Consider the following 22,401-nt stretch of genomic DNA (forward strand, 5'->3'; position numbering starts at 1 on the left):
CCTTCACTGCAGTAGGGGCCAGCATTCACTCCTAGCCAGGGCCAGCAGAGCCCATCGCTTGAGCTGCAAACTGCAGTTTTCCTAGATCTATTCACTTCTAATGACTTTTGAATGAAAATGCCTATATTTCTTTTTCGATATTCATGACAGTAGAGTGTATAACATTCTAATTAGGATCCCATTCTTGAAGTTGTTTGATGAGTTTCACTGGTGTTACTCATATATGAACATACGAAAGTTATGTCCTATTCATTCCCACTGTCTTTTCTATTCCCCTCACCCTTGTTGTGTCTTAGCATTCACATATCAGGACATTTGACCTTTGGTTTTTTGGGATTGGCTTATTTCAATTTAGCATGATAGTCTCCAGATCCATCCATTTACCTTTCTTTACTTTGATCCTTATAGGACTCTGATTCTCCAAGGCATTCCACAGCTTCCAACAGTTCCAACCTGAGCAGCCCCCCAAGCCCAGTTTCACCCCGAAAGACCAAGAGCCTCTCTCTGGAGAGCACCGACCGTGGGAGCTGGGACCCGTGAGCCCAGGGTGGCCCTCACCCCAGCACCCCCTACTGCCTCTTCCCTCACTTGCATCTCCTCCCTCCACCTCAGCCTGGAAACCACCAGGAGCTGGCAGCAGTAGCAGGGTAGGGACTCGGCAGTTCTGAAGACACACCTGGCAGATCATGCTCCCTTACCTAACAGCCACAACAGGCAGGCTTCAGCAAGCAGCTGAGGTCAATGTCGATTCATTCCATACACTTAGAGTTGCTTTCAGTAACATTTCACCCCTTCCCAAAAGGTAGCTGCAGTAGACTACACAAATATAAGTGATAAGAGTAAGATTAGACAGATCTCGTTTTCACAATAGCTCCTCAATGTAGCCTCAGATAATACATGGGATTCTGCGCGCCGGAGGGACGGTGTCCTTGGAAAGGTTGCTGAGCAAGCCAGTGTCAGTCCAGTTGTTGCCAGGAAATCCTCACAGATTAAAACAATGCATATTTTACTACAATACAGAGTTTAAATAAATACATAAATGTAGAAGTTAAATACTGAATGTACATAGTCAAAAGAAGCATCTTGTATTCAATGAAAGATGGATGCATATATGAGAGAAAGAGATCATTTAATTTAAAGCAATGTGTTGTTTTTTGTCTGTTTCCCAGCTAAGTCATGTACAGGGTAGAAAGGCCTCAAGCTGACATTTGTGGAGGGAGAGTGGAGAAATCCCCATCCTTGTGGTGCCCTGTCCTCAAGACCAGTGACAGGCTGTGGCCACCTTGGGAGCTTCTAGGGAACATTTGGAGACTCTGGCTTTGTTGGTTTATAGTACAACCTGGGCACCAGTGTTTTAACATTTAAAGCCACTCAGTTTCAAAAAAAAACACTCACCTCTACCCAAAACACTTCTTTTTCTAGCAATAGTGTGAACCATACTTCTCACTTCTTACTATATTTTGCTATTTGCTGCAGATGAATGTAGTAATATGATTCTGTTACCATGTGATTTCTTCCATCTGGAAGGGCACAGGAACTTCATGGGTTTTGAAAGTCCATAAAAAGTTCATAGAAGTGCTGTGTTTCTTGGGCAAATCCAGTTCCTCCTAAGGGTATGGTGAGGTAGTCTGGCCCAGGTATGGAAATGGCTTTCGAAGGAGGAGACTTGTTGAGGGTGGGTGACAGAGTCCTTAGGTAAGCCTGGGAAAAAAGACTTACAGATAATATGAAACCTCAAAAGCAAGGACTTGCTCAACCTCAACCAAATACTCTTTCTCCTGTGTAGGCAAGAATGAGTGAGGAAGCCAGTATGCAGGCAGGAAGCTGGCCCCGCAGGCCTTTCCACTGAATTCTCCCTCAGTTGCTGTTATTTTGTTACATTTCTTTTTGAATTCCTGCTGTTGTACTTGCCACTAGGAAATGAAATGAAGAACCAGAAGAATTTAGTTCTACACAGTAATTTCACCACTTAAGTATATGAGTAGAGAAAGAGATAAAAATAAAAATAGCTCATGGAAGCAAAGAAAATCTGCCTCACTTTTACTTTTCACACAGGTTTCTGGGAGAAATAGAAACAATTTTCTCCTCCCTATAAAATTCAGCTAAAATGAAGAAAATTCTACAGTTGCCACTTGGGGGTGCCGTGGCCATCTCAGCACAGGTACCTGGCACTTTACATCAGCAGAACCTGGGCCAACCTGCCACAGCCTGCTGCCCAGGCCGTGCTGTTTCTACGTGCACACTACTTTATGGAGAAAGGGCTACTGATATTAAATGAAAGAAGGGATCCTTTGGGGGATTAGATTGAAGTGCTTAAAACAATTGCTTTGATACTGAAATGTTCTAAATTTGCTGCTGGCTCAGGTCTGATTATATTTTATTTTGAATGGGCATAAATCACTGCTTTAGTTCTAAACTTCCAAATTATTTTTGCTTTTGGAAAAAGAAGTATCTCAAAAATGCTTCTGTTCATCTAATTATCAAGGGTCAGACCCCAAATGTGGTCATTGCCATTATGTACTACTCTGGTAGCTGCTTAAACTTGACACTTTGCATGAAAAGGAATCAACTAGCCAGCCAATTATGACCACCAGCTCCCCCCCTCTTCTCACCCTCACTAAACAATTAGTTTGTAGCTTTGACAACTAGTTGTGAGTTTTTGTTGCCTATATGTGCTTATTTTTGAAAGGATGCTTTTAGAATCAAAACCTACCTGAACTTTAGGTTCCACTACCATCAGTCCTACTACTCCTTAGCCTCCCAGCAGGGCAAATGAGTGAATGAGTGCCCCCAAAGACAAGCTCATCTCAGCTGCTGATTCATGGTAACCAGTGGCTTGCACCACAGCGCTGTGAATTTCCCACTGTAATCATAAATTGTCTCGCACCATGAGAGAGGAGTCCTAAATATGCTTAGACTCAAAAGTCAGGACTTTGAGTGGAGTGGTTCTTTGCCAGGGGAGTAGTAGTTTTGGGGGAGATTTTCCCAAGATAATGATCATCCTGGTATGCTTATCCCACCCTTAAATATGAAGCTTCTGAGAAGAATGATCTGAAAAGACCAGAAACAGGCTCCAGGAAATGAAAAACAAAGATCATTCAGAGGTGTCCATTAACAAAGATCACAGGAAAGGTATTTTGTTGCTATCTGAAATCGTCCTTTTTTCATGCAGGACATCTTAGAAATGTGTATGGCAACAAATTAATTTCTCCATAGAAAACAATGCATTCAGAGGCATTTCTTCATAGTGTCTACATGTTGGTGTTTGGTGCTATCCATGTCCAGCCAGTGTGTTACTTATCCTTTAAGTTCTGACAAATCTTATCCTGTGCTTTTTGGCTGTACAAAATTTTACATATACATATATATTTCTTTTGCCAAAAACAAAAGCCTTCCTCGTGAAATGATTGCTAAAGCAGATTTCACTTCTTTCATAATTAAAATACACACACACACATGTATACCTATTACACCTACACTTAGCGACTTACATTCTTTCCCAAGGAGCACAACTTTAAGGCTGTGAGATACAACTAAAAAGGGCCCGTCTATTTGATTTTCCAGCCAATTCTTGTATCCAGGCTTCAGGGGAGAATATGAAATTCCTGTTATGTTTACAGCAACAATCTCGTTCCCCACTGACTCTCAGCCTCCCTCTCCTTCCATATGATTAGCATTGTTATGTTATTTAGTGACCACATCTATTTCTAAGAAAGAGCAGTTGGTTCGTTTGAAATCTCAGGTATCATTAAGGAAACGCCAGAGTGGGGGTGGACAGATGACCCAACACCCAGGACCATTCGCCAGCCTTGGCAGTGACCACATACTAGTCTCCCAATTCAGTGGGCCTGGTAGAGGCCACCACTCACTCCAGACAGAGAGACACTCAGAGCAGCCTGACGCTCCTGCTGTAAGTCACGCTTTGCTATAGCCCAAGTCCATTGGGCACAACAGGGAATTAATTGGGCACTTCCTTCCTCACCTCTCCCAAGCCCAGCCCCTGAATTAGATAAGCTTCATGGCATTTCATTGAAAGCCTCTTTCCTTGTTATGACCTTCATTGTTCCTCAAATCCAGAGTTCTTTGTTGAGTCCTGCTGGATAAGGAGGGCCCTGCTTCAGGGGAGCACTGTCTTCCGCCAGCACCAGCAGCAGGCCAGCTGCTTCTCTACCACCCCAAGGACGACCATTACACAAGAGGCCACCACTGCATTTGCAGAGCGGACTGACCACCACGAATCAACCTTGATGTCTCATGAAAGCAAAATGACCTGCCTTTTTATTTGATAGGATAATATCATTTATTTTATAAATTCTTAGGTTTTTTTTCCTCATTGTAATATTATTGTACAGTTTTGCATGGCCTAGGTGTAATCATTTTTGTTTAGAATATAATGCTGACTGATATGTGTGTATGGAAGGGGAAAAGATATTGCTTTCACCTCTTATCACTTCTTTTGTTTGTTTTTATGCCCCCAGTGTCTTAGGGAACTTTATAAGAGATTATCTGCTACCAAACAATGATGTGGATTCTTTTGCACAGAAATATTTAAGGTGGGATAGTCAAAAATGTTAACAAAAGACTTCTCACGAATATTTTATGTTGGTATCACTTAATATTAACCAGACTTTGATGTACTGCAATAAAACAGGGAACTGTTACAATTGAAGTATTTATCTTTTTTTTTTTTTTTTTTTTTTACCCATTTTAAAGTCTGAGGAACAGAAAAAAGCTTCCTGATTCTTGATGTCTCACTTGCCCCTGCTTTCTGTTAGTCACTTGTCCATACTTCTTCCTTACACTCCAAGGACATGGGGTTACTTTGTCCCCATGGTTTAATCTGGAACTTTCTAAGTTGTCCTTTTATATCTGATAAGAATAATGTTCATTTCCCTTGAAACTTTCACCTCCCCTCTTCTAGTCAAAACTTCCTGGATATTGTTGCTTCCATCTACATCTGCAAAGCTAAGCTCCCTGCAGGTGGCTTGAGTGGTGGCCTTGATGGTATAAATGTGCCAGCAGCTCCATTTCATGTCTGCTTGCTGCAGAGAATCAGCAACCACAGAGGACAAGAGTGGGTCCTCATGCTTTGGGTAAGTTATAACAGTTTAAGGACACACAGGAAAGGCTGGGGCTTGTCCTAAAAGAAAGCTGAAACTGGCCGCAACTAAACCATTACTCTCGAGAACCCTCCCTGTTTCCGTTTCCCATGTAATTGACATGTTATTGATAAGTTGGCTTCTTACAATGTATGCTGTGCTTTAGGGGCAGCAGAACAGGAGTTAGCAGACTTTCTGTAAAGGGACAGTCAATACTTTTGGCTTTGTGGGCTACGTATAGTCTTTGTTGCAGCAACTCTGCTAGTGTAGTACGGAAATGACGCTATGATGAACAAAGTGTCTGTGTTCCAATAATCTTCAATGATGCAGTGGGCCATACTTGGCCCATGAATTGTAGTTTGCCAGACCTTGGTTTAGAGTGGACTTAACATGGGCTATAAGACCAGACTGTCTTATTCCAAATCCTGGTTCCACCACTTGGTGCCTGATGTTCAGCAAGTCACTGAACCCAAATCTTAGTTTTTTCCTCTAAAATGTGTCAGGAGTTAGTACATGGACATACTTAGAATGTTTGCCTATGGCTTAGTATTCTGGTGTTAACCACCACCAACAACAGTAACATACTTTTTGCACTGTTACAGTGGGCAGCCCTTCACTGGATGTTAGGGATACAAAGAGTCTTTCAGTGTGAATGCAGGAACAGGGAGAATCATTTGGTGTCGATACTGAAAAAAATCACAATAGGTATAAAAGAAAAACAAGTGTGTGCCCAGGTGCAGAGCAGACATTGCTCAGGGATCAAGATTATTATCTACAATTTAGTGATTTTCACTATCATCTTAACCAAGAATCTTATCGTTTTCAGCTGGCTCTCAGACTTGGGATGCAAAAAACTACTTAATTTCCCTTTCAAAACCCTCCTCTCCTGGGCTGGGGATGTGGCTCAAGCGGTAGCGCACTCGCCTGGCATGCGTGCTGCCCAGGTTCGATCCTCAGCACCACATACAAACAAAGATGTTGTGTCTGCCAAAAATTAAAAAATTCTCTCTCACTCTCTCTTTAAAAAAAAAAAAAAAACTTTTCTCCTGGCAGTTCTGCTTAGTTGTTCTTGGAGAAACAAATACTTGTTATTTTCCCCCTTCTTCCCCAGCACACTCTTGCCTTATTTGTTCAGGTTATTGCAGTGAGAAGACTATACCAAACTGGGACCAGCTGGGGACCTTCTTCTATGAACCCTGCATGGTGGTTGCTCCAGGTCTGTGGAAGTGCTGAAGAAAAACTTATACCTTTTAAGAGGATGAGCACTCATGTGGGACTGGCTGGTGCCACTGGGTGCTGGTGATATTGGAAGGCCTTCTAGGGACCAGCCCGACCTCTTTATCCTGTCCTGGAACCCAGCATGTCCAGTACTTGTCAATCCCAAATTTCCCCCAGGAGAAGCCACTTTTCAGGAGTGTCCCTCAACTGTACCCATCTCTAAAGCAGGTTTTGCTGTGATTTGACCTGGCACCAGCCCTGCAGGTAGGTATGTATCTTTCCACAGCTGCCAGCATGGCAGTGCACAGTGGCTTCAGGGATGGTTGTGGGGGCGGGGCACCACCTCCCCTTAGCCCTGAATGTGGTTGAGCCCTCCTGGTGCAGGTGTCCAGGGCCTTAGCTGGGAACAGGTGTGCAGGCCCAGAGGCACACTGATCTGAGCACCCTGTAAAGAGAAAGGATCACCATGGTGATGATGGGGGACCCCCATCATTCCCCCCAGTTCTTAAAGCACAGAGAAAATGGTCCAGTCCTCAAAGCACTTTTCACAAGCACTTCTTTTTAATTGAACTGAAATTTGATAACAAGATTTGTACAAAAAACAGCCTATGCTGACCCTTTTGGCGCGCGGGTGGCAGCAGTGCATCTCCTCTCAGGCCCTAGTGGGTACAGCAGGCCTCTCTCCCTCTGCTGCTCCTGGCTCTCCCCTTGTGGCAGCAGTTCTCTGGAAACATTCAGATGTCCCAACCAGAGCAGGCCCAGGTGACATGGCTACAGTCACCAGCATTCTTCGGAGTGGCATTTCTCCCAGCTCCAGACCACAGGCTGGAGTCAAAAACAGCAGAAACACAAATCTCATCTAGAAACACACACACACACACAATCCAAAAGTGCTTCTCTGCTTCCATTTTTCATTTTGTTTCAGTGGCAGGGATTTGAAGGAAGTAAGAACCCCCTCTTTTCTGGTTAACATTCACTTTAGAAAAAGGGGAAAAAATAAAACTGCCTTTTTTCCTAGTTATTTCAGGGGCTGAATATATGACAGGCAGGTTCTGATGGAATAGTGGGGTCTCATTTTCCTTCCTGGACTTCTCCTCCACTCCTCCAGCAGTGGAAACCACTAGAGCACTGTGGGCTCCCCACCCTCCTCTCCAACTCAGAACCCACCCCACCCTCTCCCTCCGGGCAGAGGAGCGAGCAGAGCACCAGCACACCCACATCTGCTGGCCACCTGCTGATGACAGAGCAGCTGGCTACTGCTGCTCGGCCTGCCTCCTGCAGTAGTTGCTGTAGGCCTCTTCAAACATGGCTTTGCAAGAGAAGCGGGCCTTCAGCTTGGAGCAGATGAGGAAGGAGCCACCCATCTTCCTGTGCAGGGAGTAGGTCTCCTCAGGTGGGGGAACAAGGCGGTGCTTCAGCATGATGGGGATCAGATTGTGGATCTTCTCAGTGGTGCTCTGGGTGCCAAAATCAAAGGGCTCATCAGAGGCAAAGGCCTCTCCTAGGATGAGGATGGCATCCAAATGGGCATCTTCCATGGCCTGGGGGAAGACAAGAAAGGCAAACAGGGATAAACCTCAAGATCCCTCAGACCTGGGGGTCCTACCACAGTGCCCTAGCACGGAGTTCTCATCAAAGCTGTTAGTATTCAAGACTGAGGGTTCTGGTTGTTTTTAACTAGATTAACAGGCATAAACTCAAACCCACAGAGACTGGGAAACCATTAATGTCAACTGGGATTGAGGTGAGACCAAAGGGAGTAGTGGGGTCTGTGGCAGAAAAAGGAGTATAAGCCCTGACTGAAGGCACTTGAGTTCAAAGATTTTAGACAATCGTTCTAACCAGAAAGAAGAGTCCACGGGCCTGAATGAGCCTGCCAGCATCAGCCCAGCACACAGCCAGAGGTCACCTGCCTAGTGCAGGCCTCTGCTCTCCCCCACACTGGGCACATGTGACGCTAACTAGTTGCCAGCATGGGAGAGGGACAGCCCACAGACCACCCAAGGTGGGTGGGGTAAGCACCACAAATAACAAAATGGGAGCTGCTGTCCACTGAGGGCTTTTGAGGTAAATAGCTCCACTTTTCAGAAATAAGGGTCACCCACACTAACTTGCTGAAGTCACAGTCTTACTAGGCATGAATCCAAGACCAGACTTGGATCTCTATCCCCTTTCCCAGCACTGAGGAAAGTGCTGCTCCCAGGGTGGCTTCTGGGTAAAGGAACGTATTTAAAGGGCCGGGGCATCATCCCAGCTTCCCTCATAGAAACCTGCATTCCCACCTGACTGAGTCACTGCCCTCAGTCTCTGAGTGCCTGCCCCGAGAAGTTCATGCAGAGCACAAGTCCTGAGTTTAAGACTGTGTCCAACAAGGCTCAGAGCTTGTGAAGACCCTGGAGGGAAGCTGTACCCTATGTTTTCATCCCTTTATATACTAAGGTTCTGCTTCAAAGGAAAAAAATAGTCCATGTCCCCACCTAGATCCACCCCACAGGAAGCTGTGCCCACATGAGCAGGTTCCATGGAGCCCCCAGTAACACCACTCACCTTGACCTCATAGCCCGTGAGAAACTTCATCTCTATGGACTTCTGCTTCACAGCCTCCCTGTCCCTGTCAGCAGCAGCCCTAATGATCTGTGAAGAAGCACAGAAAGGATGCTCCTGAGCTCCCAGGGAGCCAAATACCCAAAACTGGACACCCCATGTTCACCTGCTACTCTCCTTCCACAAAAGTCCTGGTCTTGAGGCCACAGCCTGTGCTGCTGGCCTCAAGACCACACTGGGATCCCCATCATCCGAAATGGGAAGCAGAAGCCCAATCATTCCTTCACCCTCTAAGGCCCCAACCTCTGGTCCTAGCCTCAGAAAAACATGGGGCAAGGCCAGGCCCCTCTCCCAACTTTACCTGAATATAGAGGTCAGTGAAGGATCTGTCATATTCCCGTGTTGCCCCAAAGTCCAGAAGAGCCACCTGCGGATGGAGACACAGGAAGGTTTGCCTGGCTGGGGATGGGAGGAGGATAATCTCTTGAGGACCCCAGAGCCTCCTGCCCACTGATGATGTTCCCCAAGCAAGGGAAAGGCTGGGGCTCACCTTGTGCTGCTCAGGGTCATAAAAGAAGTTGGACCAGTTGGGGTCTGTCTGCATGAAGTGGAACTCAAACAGCTCCCTCAGACACAGGACCAGTATATTGTAGCAGATCTGGAGACGGGGTGTGGGGCTTGCATCAAGTGGTACCAAACTGCCTGGTGATCTGTGAGTCCAGCCTGGGAAGTTCCTAACTCCCACCTTCCACCCCAAGATAATGGAACCACCCAGCAGGAGAGGTAGCTGCCCTCCTGTCACCCACCCACAGGGAGCACCTTGGGGGCTCTGGGGCCTCCATTCACATGTCAATAGCCAGCAGAGCAGGGATGGCTCAGTCCCCACCCTGTCTGCTAACTCAGGCTAAGACACACCTCGTTCCGAACCTCCTGGCTTAGCCCTTCAGCCTGGTCCAGAGGGAAGCCGGACACCAGCTCTGTGGTCAGCACATGGGGGCTGCAGAGCTCATCCACAATCTCAGGCACGTAGAAGAAGGGGTGGTCTTTCAGCAGCTCCCTGGGTACGGGCAGGAGGTCACACATGCCCTAGACCCTCCACAGCCCCACCCTCCCAGAACACCCCCACACAGACAGAGACCCTGATCTCTCTGAGGAGGATGTGGCCACAGGCCCAGTCCTGACCAAAGCTAACCACTCTCAGAGCTGGAGGGAACTCCATCCCCAGAGCAGCCCCCTGTGCCTCCCAGAGGGGCCCACAGGGAAGGGGCCCAGCAAGGAGCTGCACCTAAACTTCCTGGCACAGGCGGCTTCCCGCTGGTAGTCACACTCCAAGGCCAGCTCACGCCTCAGCACATCGATCAGGTGCTCAGGGAACAGGCCTGGGCCAGGGAGGAGGGTGTCAGGATTGGGAAGGGCTCTGCAGGGTAGTCCCCATCCAGTCCCCACAGCCCAGCCCAAGCACCTGCCACCCGACTCCTACCCTTAACCAGCAACCCTGCCTCAGACCTTCTGGAAGCATGTTGCTCATGTTCAGCACAGTCATGAGGTTGTTGACATCACTGTTGATGCTCTGGGCCACACCAGGGTACTGCGTGGGAGAGAAGGGGAGCTATTCCAGGCAGATGGGGAAGGTCCCTGAGGCCAATATCCCTACCACCCCTGAACTTCCCAGCCATGTGCAGGCCCCTCACCTTGGACTAACCAAGCTATGACCCAGTACAACCCTGTTCTCCACCTTCTATTTGTCCCATCCCTAGGAACCACCACCAACTCAGCCCCCTCCCTTCAGCTTAGGCCCCCAAAGGCAGGCAATCACTGTCCCCAGCCATCCTGAGCCACACTCACTCCTTTAGCAAAAACTTCTAGAGCACCCAGTACCTGCAAGGCTGAGGGGTGTGGGGTGCAGAGGTGCCACAGCAGGGCCCTGGCCCCCCCATCTGCAGCACCCACTCCCATGGGATCTAATGCACACTGAGGCACCCACCTGAATCTTCATGGCCACCTCACGGCCACCCTTCATGCGGGCCAAGTGCACCTGCCCAATGGAGGCGGCTGCAAAGGGACGTTCCTCAAAGTACTCCAGCTTGTCCCTCCAGTTGGGGCCCAGATCATTGTTGAGAGTTTTCTGCAGAGGGGCCAGGGAAGGGCCATGAGCACAGGCAGCCTCACCGCCTGTCCCACCCTGAGAGGCTCCCAAGCTGACAGGCAGGCACCCCCCGCCCACCTCACCGTCATCTGCTTCAGTGGCATGAAGTCAGCACTCTGCCGCACCCGCTCGAAGATCCTGGCCAGATGGGGGTTGATGAAGGCGTCGTCTAGAATGCACATGGGAAACCCGGGCTAGTGGCGGGGCCACCAGTCAGCCTGCACTGTGAGGCCAAGATCTGCTTCAACCTCCCCTCATGGTGAAATACGAGGTTCAGACAAGACAAGCAGCAGGCCCCAGACCACACAGCGGCCCTTCCTCCTACCCTACCCTGGGGCACCTTTCCTACCTTGCACACCCAGGCTCCTGAGGGTATGCACAAGGACTCTGGAGGGGACACTGGGAGCACTACCCTGGGGTGGGCACACTCCTAGGGTACTGGCCAGCCAATTCCAGAGACAAATGCACCCCTGCCACGCCAGCCCTCCCCAGCAGCAACAGGGCAAGAGAGCAACTGCAAGGCCTGGCCTTCCAAGCCCTTTGACCTCAGCTACAAGGCCCAGGCGGGGGCCCAAACTCACCCCAGTGACCTGAGAAGGGGTGACTGTAGACACAACATGTCAAGTTTTTACCATTATGGAAGAAGATTAAAATCACCTAGAATCTGACTACCACCAGACAACTAGTCCCCCTGACCTTTTTTCTACATGTTTCATTCCTACTTGGAGTCACAACACGTGGACACTGCTAGTTCTCTTGGGCAGTGTCTCAAAAACACCTCCCCAGGCAGTAAGGTTGTTTTCCAAAGTCTTTGGGAACAGTGCTGGGGTCGGTGGCCTGACAGTCACGTGCATGTTCCCTCACAGCTCCCCAGCCCGACCCTGCATGCTTTGGCCCCATGTAGCTGCCAGCCACAGGAATCCCAGGATGAAGCCCAGCAGCGGCACCCAGCACACCCGCCCAACTCTGCCCTTAAGTGAGTCAGCGGACAGGACCGCGGCAGCCACAGGTCTGAGCACGGATGGATCAAGGCAGATACGTGCTGCCCACAGGCCCTCTGGAAAGTTCTCACCCAGCTGCAGGACACCGGCGCCCACGCCCCACACCACCTTAAGTATTAGCACCTGGTTTGATCTTGGGTGGGCAGTGGTCTGACTGCCCAGGAGGCAACCTGTTTCCACTGAGTGCTGCTTTGTGGTTGCTCTTCCCCATGGGACTCTGCTGAAGGCCAGAGGACCCCTCGACAATGCCTCTCGGAGCCAACCTCCTTGGCCACTGCCTTCCATTCTCTGAACCATGAATGTGACCCTACACCCAATGCTGCCACTGTCACCATGGCTCACGAGGTCCTCAAGCAGTTCCCTGTGACCAACACAACAGGGTGCAGAGGACAGTCTTGTGTCAACTGCTGAGATGTGTGACAACATCTGGGCTTCCCAAACACCCACAAAGAAGCAAGAAACACGACAGTAGGCTCCTATGGAAGACGCTGTCCAAACACCCTGCCCAGCCTGGTCTCCCAGGACAGGGCAAGCAAAAGTCAGTGGCCAGCAAATATCCCTCCCACCCCCACTCCCTACTGCTGAGCTCTCAGTGAGCCAAAGCTCTACACCACTGTCCCCTACCTGAGCTACCCAGGAGCCCTGGAGCAGGAACAGAGACCACCATCACTCACCCTGGATGCTCAGCATCTGGCCCAGCTTCAGCGCTGCCCCGCGCACCTTGCACAGCGTGCTCACAATGCGCTCTGCATTCGCTTCTGACAGGAAGGGGCTGGAATCCAGCACGGCTTTCTTCCCTGTGGGCAGAAGGGTCACCACACACTGGGAATGCAATGAAGGAAAAGCCCACATCAAGCATGACCGAGGGAAGCTCAGGCAGTGTCTGTGGCCTCCTGGGTACCCACCCAACTGGTAACGCAGTTTAACGCCACAATCCATACACCTCCACCTCTGTGACACGGCGAGGCTCCCCAGGACAGCTGGCCCCCCAGACCCGCCTCTGGCCCCTTCTAATGCACACACCTACAGGGTCTCTCCCTCCACGAGGTGCTACAGGAGCGGGCAGGAGAGGGAGGAGAGCTGGAAGGCCCCCATAGCACCAGACAAGGAAACCTGTCAAGTCTGTGTCCCCCACCTGGTTTACTGACTGAAGGTCCTCTGCACCCCGAGGGGCAGTGTCCATATGCCACACTGGGCCAAATGACTACAGTCAAGGGACAGGCACTGAGGGTCAACAGCCCCAGCCCAGCTGGTTCCTGCATGTCCCCTCTGCCCACAGGCCCCACAGCTCAGTGCGGCCAGATGGCCATGGGAACGTGCAATAACCCCAAGGTCCCAGGTGACACTGGAGAGTAGCCAGGTGTCAGGCGATGACTCCAAAGAGCAAGAGGTGGCCAGCTGAACCCTGCTGCCAGCCAGTGTCATGGCCAGAGGGAATAGGCCCTCTGCCTAAATGTGGAGTCTGCCCTCATGCAGAGGTGGGGAGAGGCCTGAGCTGGGGTTTAGGGTCCAGGGCCCCCTCAGTGGTGCTCCTGGCTGGGCTTTCAGCCCTTGTGACATTCAGGGCTTTTCCTGCCCTCTTTCCTCTGAGTCTAGTTAGATCAGAAGATCCCTCGGCCCCAGCCTGTCCTGCCCCTTTGCCCTCTCCAGCTCCCACAGTGCTTGGCGCCTGCCTCAACTCCCATCACTAGGGGCCTGGCAAGGACAGACGATTCAGCAAGGGCATTTTTAGTGTTAGTGCTGGAACTTTGGGATGTGATGAGAGAGACAATGCTCGGAGTAGGACTGTGCCCCTTCCCTCTGCCCAGGGCCATGTCTAACATGGACTCTGACAAACCAGGGCAGGTGGGCTGCTCAGGGAACATAAGCCCTGAAGGCTCTGGAGAGGAGACGCTCAGAGGAACAGAGGATCTGCCGGCTGCAGGCGGGTGTGTGGGAAAGAGTGAGGCTACTCCCAGGTCCCAGACAGCAGGATGGAGTCTGGGAAGGTAAGAGATTTTAGCTCCACAGAAAAAGGCTGAGCTACCCTGAGGGGCCAAACTATGACCCACTGGAAGGATAGAAGGGTCCCTGGCAATAGCAGAGGGCCAGAGCTGAGGGAAGGCAGCCCCTCATAGCCTCTGAGGAGCCTGGGGCTAAAGAGGCAAGAAAGGGAGGGAACCTGGGAGAGGGCACTGCACAAAGCCCAAGAGGGAGGTTTTTCTCCTAACAATATGCAGACCAGGACTGGGCTAACCTCAAAGCTTCTGAGTTTGGGGAACAGTGCCTGGCCCAATCTGGGGTTTCTCATGTAGCCATTCCCCAAAGCTGGCCAATCCTCACAGGCTGGAGGAACACCCCCAGCTCATAATAACCCAGGGGAGTCAGGACGCGCCATAGGCATAGTGGCATACCCCCCAATGCCAGAGCAGTCCCACAGGGCAGAGCTCAGCTGGCCTGCTCAGGCAGGTGGAGTGCAACATGGGGTTTGCCCAGGGCACCCCACCCTGACTGGAGCCCCTACTTGCAGGACTAATGAACTTGGGCCCCTTCACCCTCAGCTTCAGGTTACCACTGTCCCTGACAAAGGACACCAACTGTAACCTTGGAGCCAGGCTGGCCTCTTTTCTACTTGAAGAGGTTGGGTGGAGAACAGCCAGCTCTGGGCTGCGGGCAGGAGGGGTGCTGGCCCTGGGGAGCCCTGGCTTCTCGTTCCAGAGAAACCTAGGCTTCATATCCCAAAGTGTTTTAGCACCAGCACTAAAAATATCCATGCTAATTCCTCCATCCTCCAGGGCCCTTCTAAGGACGCACAAGGTGCCCCGTGTCCCCAGTCCTCAGGTGTCTGTGGGAATGGGGCTAATGCCCTATCCCCAGAGGAAGAGTCTACAGTTGAAGTGGGTCATCCAGGTAGCTGGCAAGAGGGCCCCCTGGGCGGGGATGGAGGTGTGAGTCACCATAATGAGCTGATGTGTCCTGAAAGAACCGAGAGGAGCCCAGCCTGGAACTACAAGTATATTTGGGAAATCCATCGAGCAGACAGCTCTATCGTGCTGCCCATGACAGCCCCAGGAGACTGCTTAGGTACAACTCTGCTGGGTTGACTTCATAGCCACCTTTCTAACCCTTTCTGGAGAAGTCTGGGGAGGCAGGTACATTGGCACATCCAAGATAGGAGGCAGCCGGAGCCTCAACTGCTCCCCCTGGCAACCATCACAACATCTGGTGCTCCCCAGGGCTTCAGTGTGGTCAGTCTACAGAACACTCTCCAGAGTGCCCAGCCCACAACTGGCCACCACACCAGTGTTCTACACAATCATTCTGACCTGACTGTGGTCCTGGACCTGGGAGGCAGAGGACAAAGGTTTTGTGATCTCTGCCCCAGAGACCAGAGTCTCTGGAGAAGCTATGCCCTCCCCAGGTCAGAGTCGGCAAGGAAAGGACCCTGTGGGTCTGTCCCAAACACCTACATCTTTACCCACAGGGAAGAGGGCACCTGACAGGCCAGACCAACCGACCCCAGAGGCACCTGGGAGAGCAAGACAGGAAGTGAGTGCAGAGCACAAGATGGTAGTAGGTGTGAAGTGGGTATGTGGGCAGCCAGAGGGAACCAGCAAGGGCTGGCTGGGTGGCCAGCTGGGGCTGGAGAATGCTGCCTTCCAGCTGCAAACACTCTAGAGCAGGAGAATCTGATTGTAAGGACACCCAGGCTCCTAGTTCTGGAGCCCTGGGAGCCAATGGGCTCCTTATTCCAGAGCCCCTCTGCCCCTCCCACATAGGGTCTAGCTCACCTGTGGTCTCAGGGCGCAGACTCTTCTTGGCAACCTCCGCCAGTGCCCCAAAGCCCAGGCCCACGGCCAGACCTGCAAGGAAGGAGGAGTGAACAGACACTAAGTGCTCACACAGGGCTGGGGCCACCATTGCCACCAGGTCCAGGCAGACACTGCTGTAGCTCACCAGGAACCCTCTTGCTGGCACTCGGTATTTTGAAAAGGGGGATGGGGTGGGAAATAGCCATTAGTGGTTTCAAGAGAACATTAGGGAGGTGTTTCCTGTGAAAAAGTCTGTGCATCCCCCACCTCCATCACCTCTGGTAACCTACAGACCTGGGGCAGACACACAGACCCCCAGGTGGCACCTGCTGGAAACACATTGAGAAGAACAGGCACAAATGGGAAGATGGACCAGGCATGGTCTGTGGGCCAAGGCACCTGGCAACAGAGGGCACCCACTGAGGCATGTACCACCGGCTTCAAGTCTGGAGGAAAAGCCTCCAGGAACCTAGAATTCTCTAAGGAATCCCTGCAGTAATGTAAAGCAATCGGTGGGGGGAGCTGGAACCATCTGCAAACTCAGAAGAAAGATTGTCCCCATCACAAGCCCACGGGGACTTGAGGGAGCTGCAGTTCCCACCTTGCCCTCCTGGTAGCCAGCACTGACAGTAGTCTGAGGACAGCAGGGCCCTCGCAATCCCTTCTGCAATCTTGTAAATCAAAACTCATTAACACCCTGTTTGTCCACAAGTAAAATCGTGGACAGTCCCCACCGTTCAGTAAAACCCATCTCCTGGAGCCCAGCAGGTTCAGCCTGCATCAGAGAGAGCCCCTGCAGCTGCTCAGGGTCTGTGTCTTCTCACTTCAAACTCACTTCTTGCTGGCTGCCCAGGGCAGGCACACAATTAGTGGAGAAAATGATGAGCATGTGATGAGCACGCTGACTTGGAGGAAAGATACCATCTGCCCAAGGATGAGCAGCCTCAGGGTGAGCAGCCTCCAGGAGCACAACCTGCCCAGAATGGGTGGCTGCCACTGGGTGCTGTTTAAGAAGCAAGGGAATCTACATCCATATCTTCATTTTACAAATTTTCTATAGTGATGATGCATTACTTTTAAGAAAATATTCTATTTACTAAAAAGTGTATCTCATGAAAAAGAAATTTAAAAGTCAGAACTTAACTCAATTTAAAAAATGTTTTTCAATACATTTTACCAACCACTAGGTGGCAGTGCACCCTCCACTTCATGGGCTGTGACAGCAGCTCCTGCCTCACCCCAGGTTGTGAGGATTGAAGGGGTAAAAGTGCTCACAGGAGGGCAGGCACAGGGTACTGTTTGCTACAAATGGTATTGTTATAAGAGCGTTTTATTTACAGTGAGCGTATTCAAAATGGTCAGGCCAGTGCCAAGCAAAAGAAATCTAACATAAGCCATAGATACTTTAAATTTTCTAATAGCTCCACTTTAAAAAAAGCAAGAAATATCTGAAATGAATTCTAATATATCTCATTTAACCCAATATATCCAAAATAGAATCATGTCAATAAGTAATAAACATAAAATTATTAGAGATATTTTACATTTGTATGCATTTATACTAAGTCTTCAAAATACTGAATGGATTATATATACTCTCAGCATTTTAGACCAGACACATTTCAAAGGCTCAGTGTACTGGAAGCAATATACTGTCACCAAGTCAAGCTCTGGCAACTGCAGGAAGAAGCCAGCTTCTGTAAATGTCCTTAGGCAGGAGAGTAAACACACCACCGAGGGCAGGTCTAGATGTTGGTGGGTACACCAGCTGTCTTCTCTTTGATGTATCTCTAGCCCCAGCTCCAGAGGGCACTGGGCACAGAGCTGGGAGGCGGAGTCCCTGATTAAACATTAATTTTCTACCACCTGCCTACTTCACCCTACCCTGCTCGCTATCTTAGTAAGATAGCAGATAATATTGACCTTCACACCTTAGCAATCTTCAGTAATGTTTTTCTGCATCCAGATTCTTCTCTGCCTAGACCAAGTCCAGAGACAAGTCCACAAAAGAGGCAGATGTCATCAGAGGTCAGTCATTCAGCCTGGTCCCTTGCAGGCAGAAGTATGTTCCCCCATTACCCTGTGGCTGAACCCCTCAAATGTTCTGTCAAATTGGCCATTTCCATGCTCCCAGACAGAGCCAATGCTCCGTAATGATAAGAACCTGTCATTAAACAAATCCTCAAAGGGACATTCTACAAAGGAGAGCTCAGGCTTCTTCAATGGCCCTATATGTCCCCCAGGACAGTCCCAGTGCCACACAGACAGACAGGTTCCCCACAGCAGACAGCCCAGCTAATGAAAATGAGCCCAGGTGGCCAAAAGCTTTGACCTTGGCCTCTCCAGCTCCTGCTCTCAATGAATCTAGAATAAATTGGCTCCTCCCACACACACCTATCCTGGACCTGGGACTCTCAGAACCCCAGCTAGTTCTGCATTTTTCCAGAAATAGGTGGGACTTGGTGGCAGTTCCAGGAAGATGGATGGCTCAGCTAGGATGCCCCCCCATCCTCATGAGGTGCCCACACTCAAATTTCTGCCCCTCCAGGAGGGTCCCACCTCTGCACCCTGAGACCTCAGGAAAGAGCACCTCTCCCTGTTCTAAGATGCTTAGCCCACAAAAGAAGTCCTGAAGAAAAATATCCCCAAGGTCCCTGTCAGCAGCCAAGCCTCCCTCCTGGCCTATGAAGGTGCCTGCCTGCTCTGAGAAAGCTCCTGCCATCTCTCTCACAAAGAAGGTTCTGCAGTAAGGAGTAGCAGGGAGCAGGGCTCCCCAAAGCCAGGGCACCCTGGGCCTGCTCAGGGTGATGATATCTGGGAGCCCAGGCCTCCCCTGATAGGCCTCTTCCTCCCTCCAGTCCCTCTGGAGGTCAGAGCCAAGCAAGGTCCTCCCTGAGTAGTCCCTGGGATTCTTCCCAGATACCGGAAGTGAAAAAAGCAAAACACAAAACGCCTCCTAACAAACGGGGCCCTTTCTGAGAGGCTGGATGGAAAGCAATTGAGGGCAGACACACCCACAGTGCAGTGATCCTGCAGCCTTGGCTTCACCTGTTCACACCGCAAGGTGAAGGGAGGCTGCAGTGGCAAGGGGCACACGTACTTAAGGATGACCCCAGCAGCACACTCACATGACACACTGTGCCAGCCACTGTCCTCCTGAGCCTTTTTTTTTTTTTTTTTTTTTTTTGCAGTGCTGGGACAGAACCCAGGGCCTCACACATGCTGCATAAGCACTCTACCACTGAACGGCACCCCAAGCCCAGGTCCTGTTTTCCTTAACACATCGAATGATCCATCTGATCCACACACAGTACAGGGTCAGGGATATTTTCCTTTGCTTCCAGAATCCTTGGTGATGCAGTCTCTGTCTCTACCACCATCTGGCATCCTACAGCCACCCTGAGCCCCAGGAGAAGACAGGGCCTGGGGAGGGGGCTTCAGCCTCCACACAGAAGCAAGGGAAACAGGAAAGAGCAGGAGAGAAGTTCTCCAAGGCGTGTTCTCACAGATTCTCAGATCTGTCCTCCATTCCCATAAGAGGACAAGCGAAGAGGTGGGGACATCTCACACGGCTCCTCTGCTGGCTGTCGGGGGAACAAGGTGGCCTAACCACAGGGCCAGTCAGCTCAGACTTCCACATACATGACAGAGGCCTGGGCTGAGGTCCTAGGGCTGTCACAAACATGCATGTGGCCTGGACAACGTCCTAGCTCAGCTTCCTCCTCTGTAGCTACAGAGAATAACAATACTCTCACCTGTGACACCGAGTTTCTGGGCGGCAAAATACACAAAAAGCCCCTTTTCAAGATTCCTCCTGAGAAAGCAGAGGCAGGCTGCACCTTTTCTTCTGCATCCAGAGCTCATCTATCTCACTGCAGTCAACACGCACCCGGAAGAGGACTAGCAGGAAGAAAAAGTCCCTGGGCACCCTGGTGTCACTGCATGATAGTCCTTGAGGTGAGACCTAACAGGGTCAGCCTTAGACACAGCCCTATCAGCAAAGGAGGTATCATGCCAGTAGGCTGGAGAATATGACTCTGCACAGAGGGGGTGGACATTCCCTGACCCACCAGCCCCTACTACTCTGCCACCCTCCTCCAACCAAGTGACCAAGGGCATCACCACCATGGGACGCTCTGCACTACCCCTGGCAAGCCACAGCAGGGTCTCGACCATTGTCTGGAAACCAAGAGGTACAGCAAGCTTTCACAAAACTGAGGTATTCACCCCCTCATCCTTTATCTTGGGAGGATAAAGGTCCTTTGTTCTTCTGCAGTTACCTGAAGTTCAGTTCTGACCCCAAATCCAATAAATGACCCTTTGTTTCACAATTTCTTTAGCAAACTCTAATATCCAAAGACCATGCTGCCCATAGCGTCATAGTCATAATGTCTCATAGCCAAACTGGACTTAGGATTTCAATCAACATCTCAGCATCAAAAAGAGCCACTGAAATTGCAAACCACCCGCAGCTAACCTCCTCAAATACCTGTCTGCGTCCGTTCAGCAACGCTACCTGCCTCAGATCTACAGCAAGCCCCTTCCTTCCTACTTCCATCGTAAAAACTCATCCCCTATCAGTCTGCGTTTCAAAACATGTCACCTCTAATGGGGGGGAAAAGGTGAGAAGTATTTTCAGAACTAGGTAGAACAACACTACTTCAAACAGTGTGGACTCACCAGTGAGCCTCGCGTTTCACACCGTGGAGAAGGGCACACTTACACCGTGTGTCCATGTCTCCGAAACAAAAATAATCCTTTCTTAATGTGTATGGTTATAAGGATCAATGATATTAATTCTGATCATTCCTATTCAAATTCTTTCCATTTAACACGTGTGCGCGCGCATGTGTGGTGTGGTGTGTGCTGTGGCTCGGACTCAGGGCCTGGCACAGGCAAGGCAAGTGCTCTACCACTGAGTTACGTCCACTTAATTGACTTTTTGACTTTGTATTCATTAAAAGGTCATAATTTACAGTTTGAAACCCTTTGGGTGGGACAGATGGCTGCAACTTTGCCTTTGAGGCCAGAAGAGCACATTCTTTCATGACTGGGCTCCTGTTTGCTCCAATCCTGCCAACTCCAACCTGAAATATTACCTGCCGATTGCTTGGACAACAATGTGGGCTGCTCCACATCACAGCTGTAGGCAACCTCCAGCACACTCCCCAGGATGGCTCCAGATGCTGTCAACAAAGGCTCAAGAGGCCTCTGACTGTGCAAAGCTCCTGCCAAGACCAGGGCTTCTCCTCACCCCAACCCAGGCTCCCTCTGGCTGCCCATATCACCACCCTCTGAGAGCTGTCCACCCTGTGTTCTTCTTTTTCCTCCACATCTTCCCATGTAACTCCTTCCACTTCAGTCTTGCCCTTAACCTGCCAGCCTTACCTGGGCTTCATGTGTTGCGTCGAATTCTAATTTGCCATCAAGACTTTCATTCTGGCCACGTTTCCCAAACAGAGGCTTTCATTACCCCACTGCCTCTTCTCCTGCCCCTCGCAGACTCCCAGAAGAGGATCACACCCAGCCTAAAACAGTCAGCTCAGCCTCCTGGGCACAGGGCTCACCTTAGGCGACAGTGAAGCAAGGAGGAGGAGGGTTACAGAGGAAAACCACAGGTGTTCTGCCTCCAACTCACAGGGACAAGGAGAACCTCCAGGAACAGAAATAAGTGCTGGACAACTACTGGCCACGTGCAAAGGGAGGAGCAGGCCAAGTCTCTGCGGGACCATCAAAGGCCATCATGACAGTGACTCTCAAACACATTCTGGTGGAAGAACCCCAGGAAGTTATTATGGCCTATGAGGAACTGCTTGAAAGGCTAACCCGTGCTTTAACCCAAATGGCACTTTTTTACTAAATTCTTGAACAGTAAAGAAGCAGAGGATGCCAAATTTTAAGATGACAATTATGGAACAAAACATTACCACTGGGAAAACTACCCAATTAGCTTAGTCTGCTCTGTACACTTAACATAGAACACACACGCTGGTCCAACTCCTGAGCACCTTGCTGTCGGGAGAGCAGTGTGTGGGCCCCTGCCAACAGCCAGTCCTGGACAAGAAGGACGGATGCCATATCCAGACCTTGAGTGCTCTCAAAGGACCATGTGTTAGAGGCTCGGTCTCCATCTGTGGACCTTTAGGAGGTGGGGCCTAGTGAAAGGAAGTTAGGCCATCAGCGGTGTGCCCTTGAAGGGAATACCAGGACTCTGGCCCCTCCTATCTCTTCACTTCCTGACAACCATGAAGTGAGCAGCTCTTCCTGACACATGCCCTTGCCACAAGGTACTGGGTCACCACAGGCCCAAAGTAAACAGACTCAAGCTACCATGGAATGAAACTTCTGAAATCATGTGCCAAAATAAATCTTTCCCCCTTTTAAGTTGATTATCTCGGGTATCGTATCACAGTGATGGGGAAGCAGACTAGTACAGGGGGGCTTTTAAAAGAGAAGAGGCAGCACTGATGACCAGCATGTATGATGGAAGAGACTTCAAAAGCAGCCTCCTTCCTGGAGAGGCTTCCAAACAGCTATCAGGAGTGAGGCTAGGGCAGGAGGAAAGGGTGATGCTGCAGAGACTCCCCCTCCCAAGTGAGACC

The 22,401-nt window shown here is 50.4% G+C and overlaps 2 protein-coding genes across 18 annotated transcripts in view; one reads left to right on the forward strand and one right to left on the reverse strand.

Moving 5' to 3' along the window:
• Cdc42bpa (CDC42 binding protein kinase alpha) overlaps positions 1-4,669 on the forward strand; it is a 309,215-nt gene extending 304,546 nt beyond the window's left edge. For all 14 annotated transcript variants that reach the window (XM_048809282.1, XM_048809272.1, XM_048809276.1 and 11 more), the window contains one exon: positions 409-4,669. In XM_048809282.1, coding sequence (XP_048665239.1) covers positions 409-540 — 132 coding nt within the window. In that variant the 3' untranslated portion in view covers positions 541-4,669. The remainder of the gene's footprint in view (positions 1-408) is intronic.
• A 2,187-nt stretch (positions 4,670-6,856) lies between these two features.
• The window catches only part of Coq8a (coenzyme Q8A), a 51,488-nt gene continuing 35,943 nt past the window's right edge, over positions 6,857-22,401 (reverse strand). For all 4 annotated transcript variants that reach the window (XM_048809284.1, XM_015483572.2, XM_015483571.2 and 1 more), the window contains exons 6-16: positions 15,779-15,850; positions 12,683-12,805; positions 11,091-11,176; positions 10,846-10,986; positions 10,368-10,449; positions 10,147-10,240; positions 9,777-9,918; positions 9,412-9,519; positions 9,223-9,288; positions 8,865-8,951; positions 6,857-7,858 (exon numbers count right to left, since the gene is read on the reverse strand). In XM_048809284.1, the coding sequence (XP_048665241.1) occupies positions 7,571-7,858; positions 8,865-8,951; positions 9,223-9,288; positions 9,412-9,519; positions 9,777-9,918; positions 10,147-10,240; positions 10,368-10,449; positions 10,846-10,986; positions 11,091-11,176; positions 12,683-12,805; positions 15,779-15,850 (1,289 nt within the window). In that variant the 3' untranslated portion in view covers positions 6,857-7,570. The remainder of the gene's footprint in view (positions 7,859-8,864; positions 8,952-9,222; positions 9,289-9,411; positions 9,520-9,776; positions 9,919-10,146; positions 10,241-10,367; positions 10,450-10,845; positions 10,987-11,090; positions 11,177-12,682; positions 12,806-15,778; positions 15,851-22,401) is intronic.

Source organism: Marmota marmota, unplaced genomic scaffold (assembly GCF_001458135.2).
Source record: "Marmota marmota marmota unplaced genomic scaffold, marMar, whole genome shotgun sequence".
Classification (NCBI taxonomy): domain Eukaryota; kingdom Metazoa; phylum Chordata; class Mammalia; order Rodentia; family Sciuridae; genus Marmota; species Marmota marmota.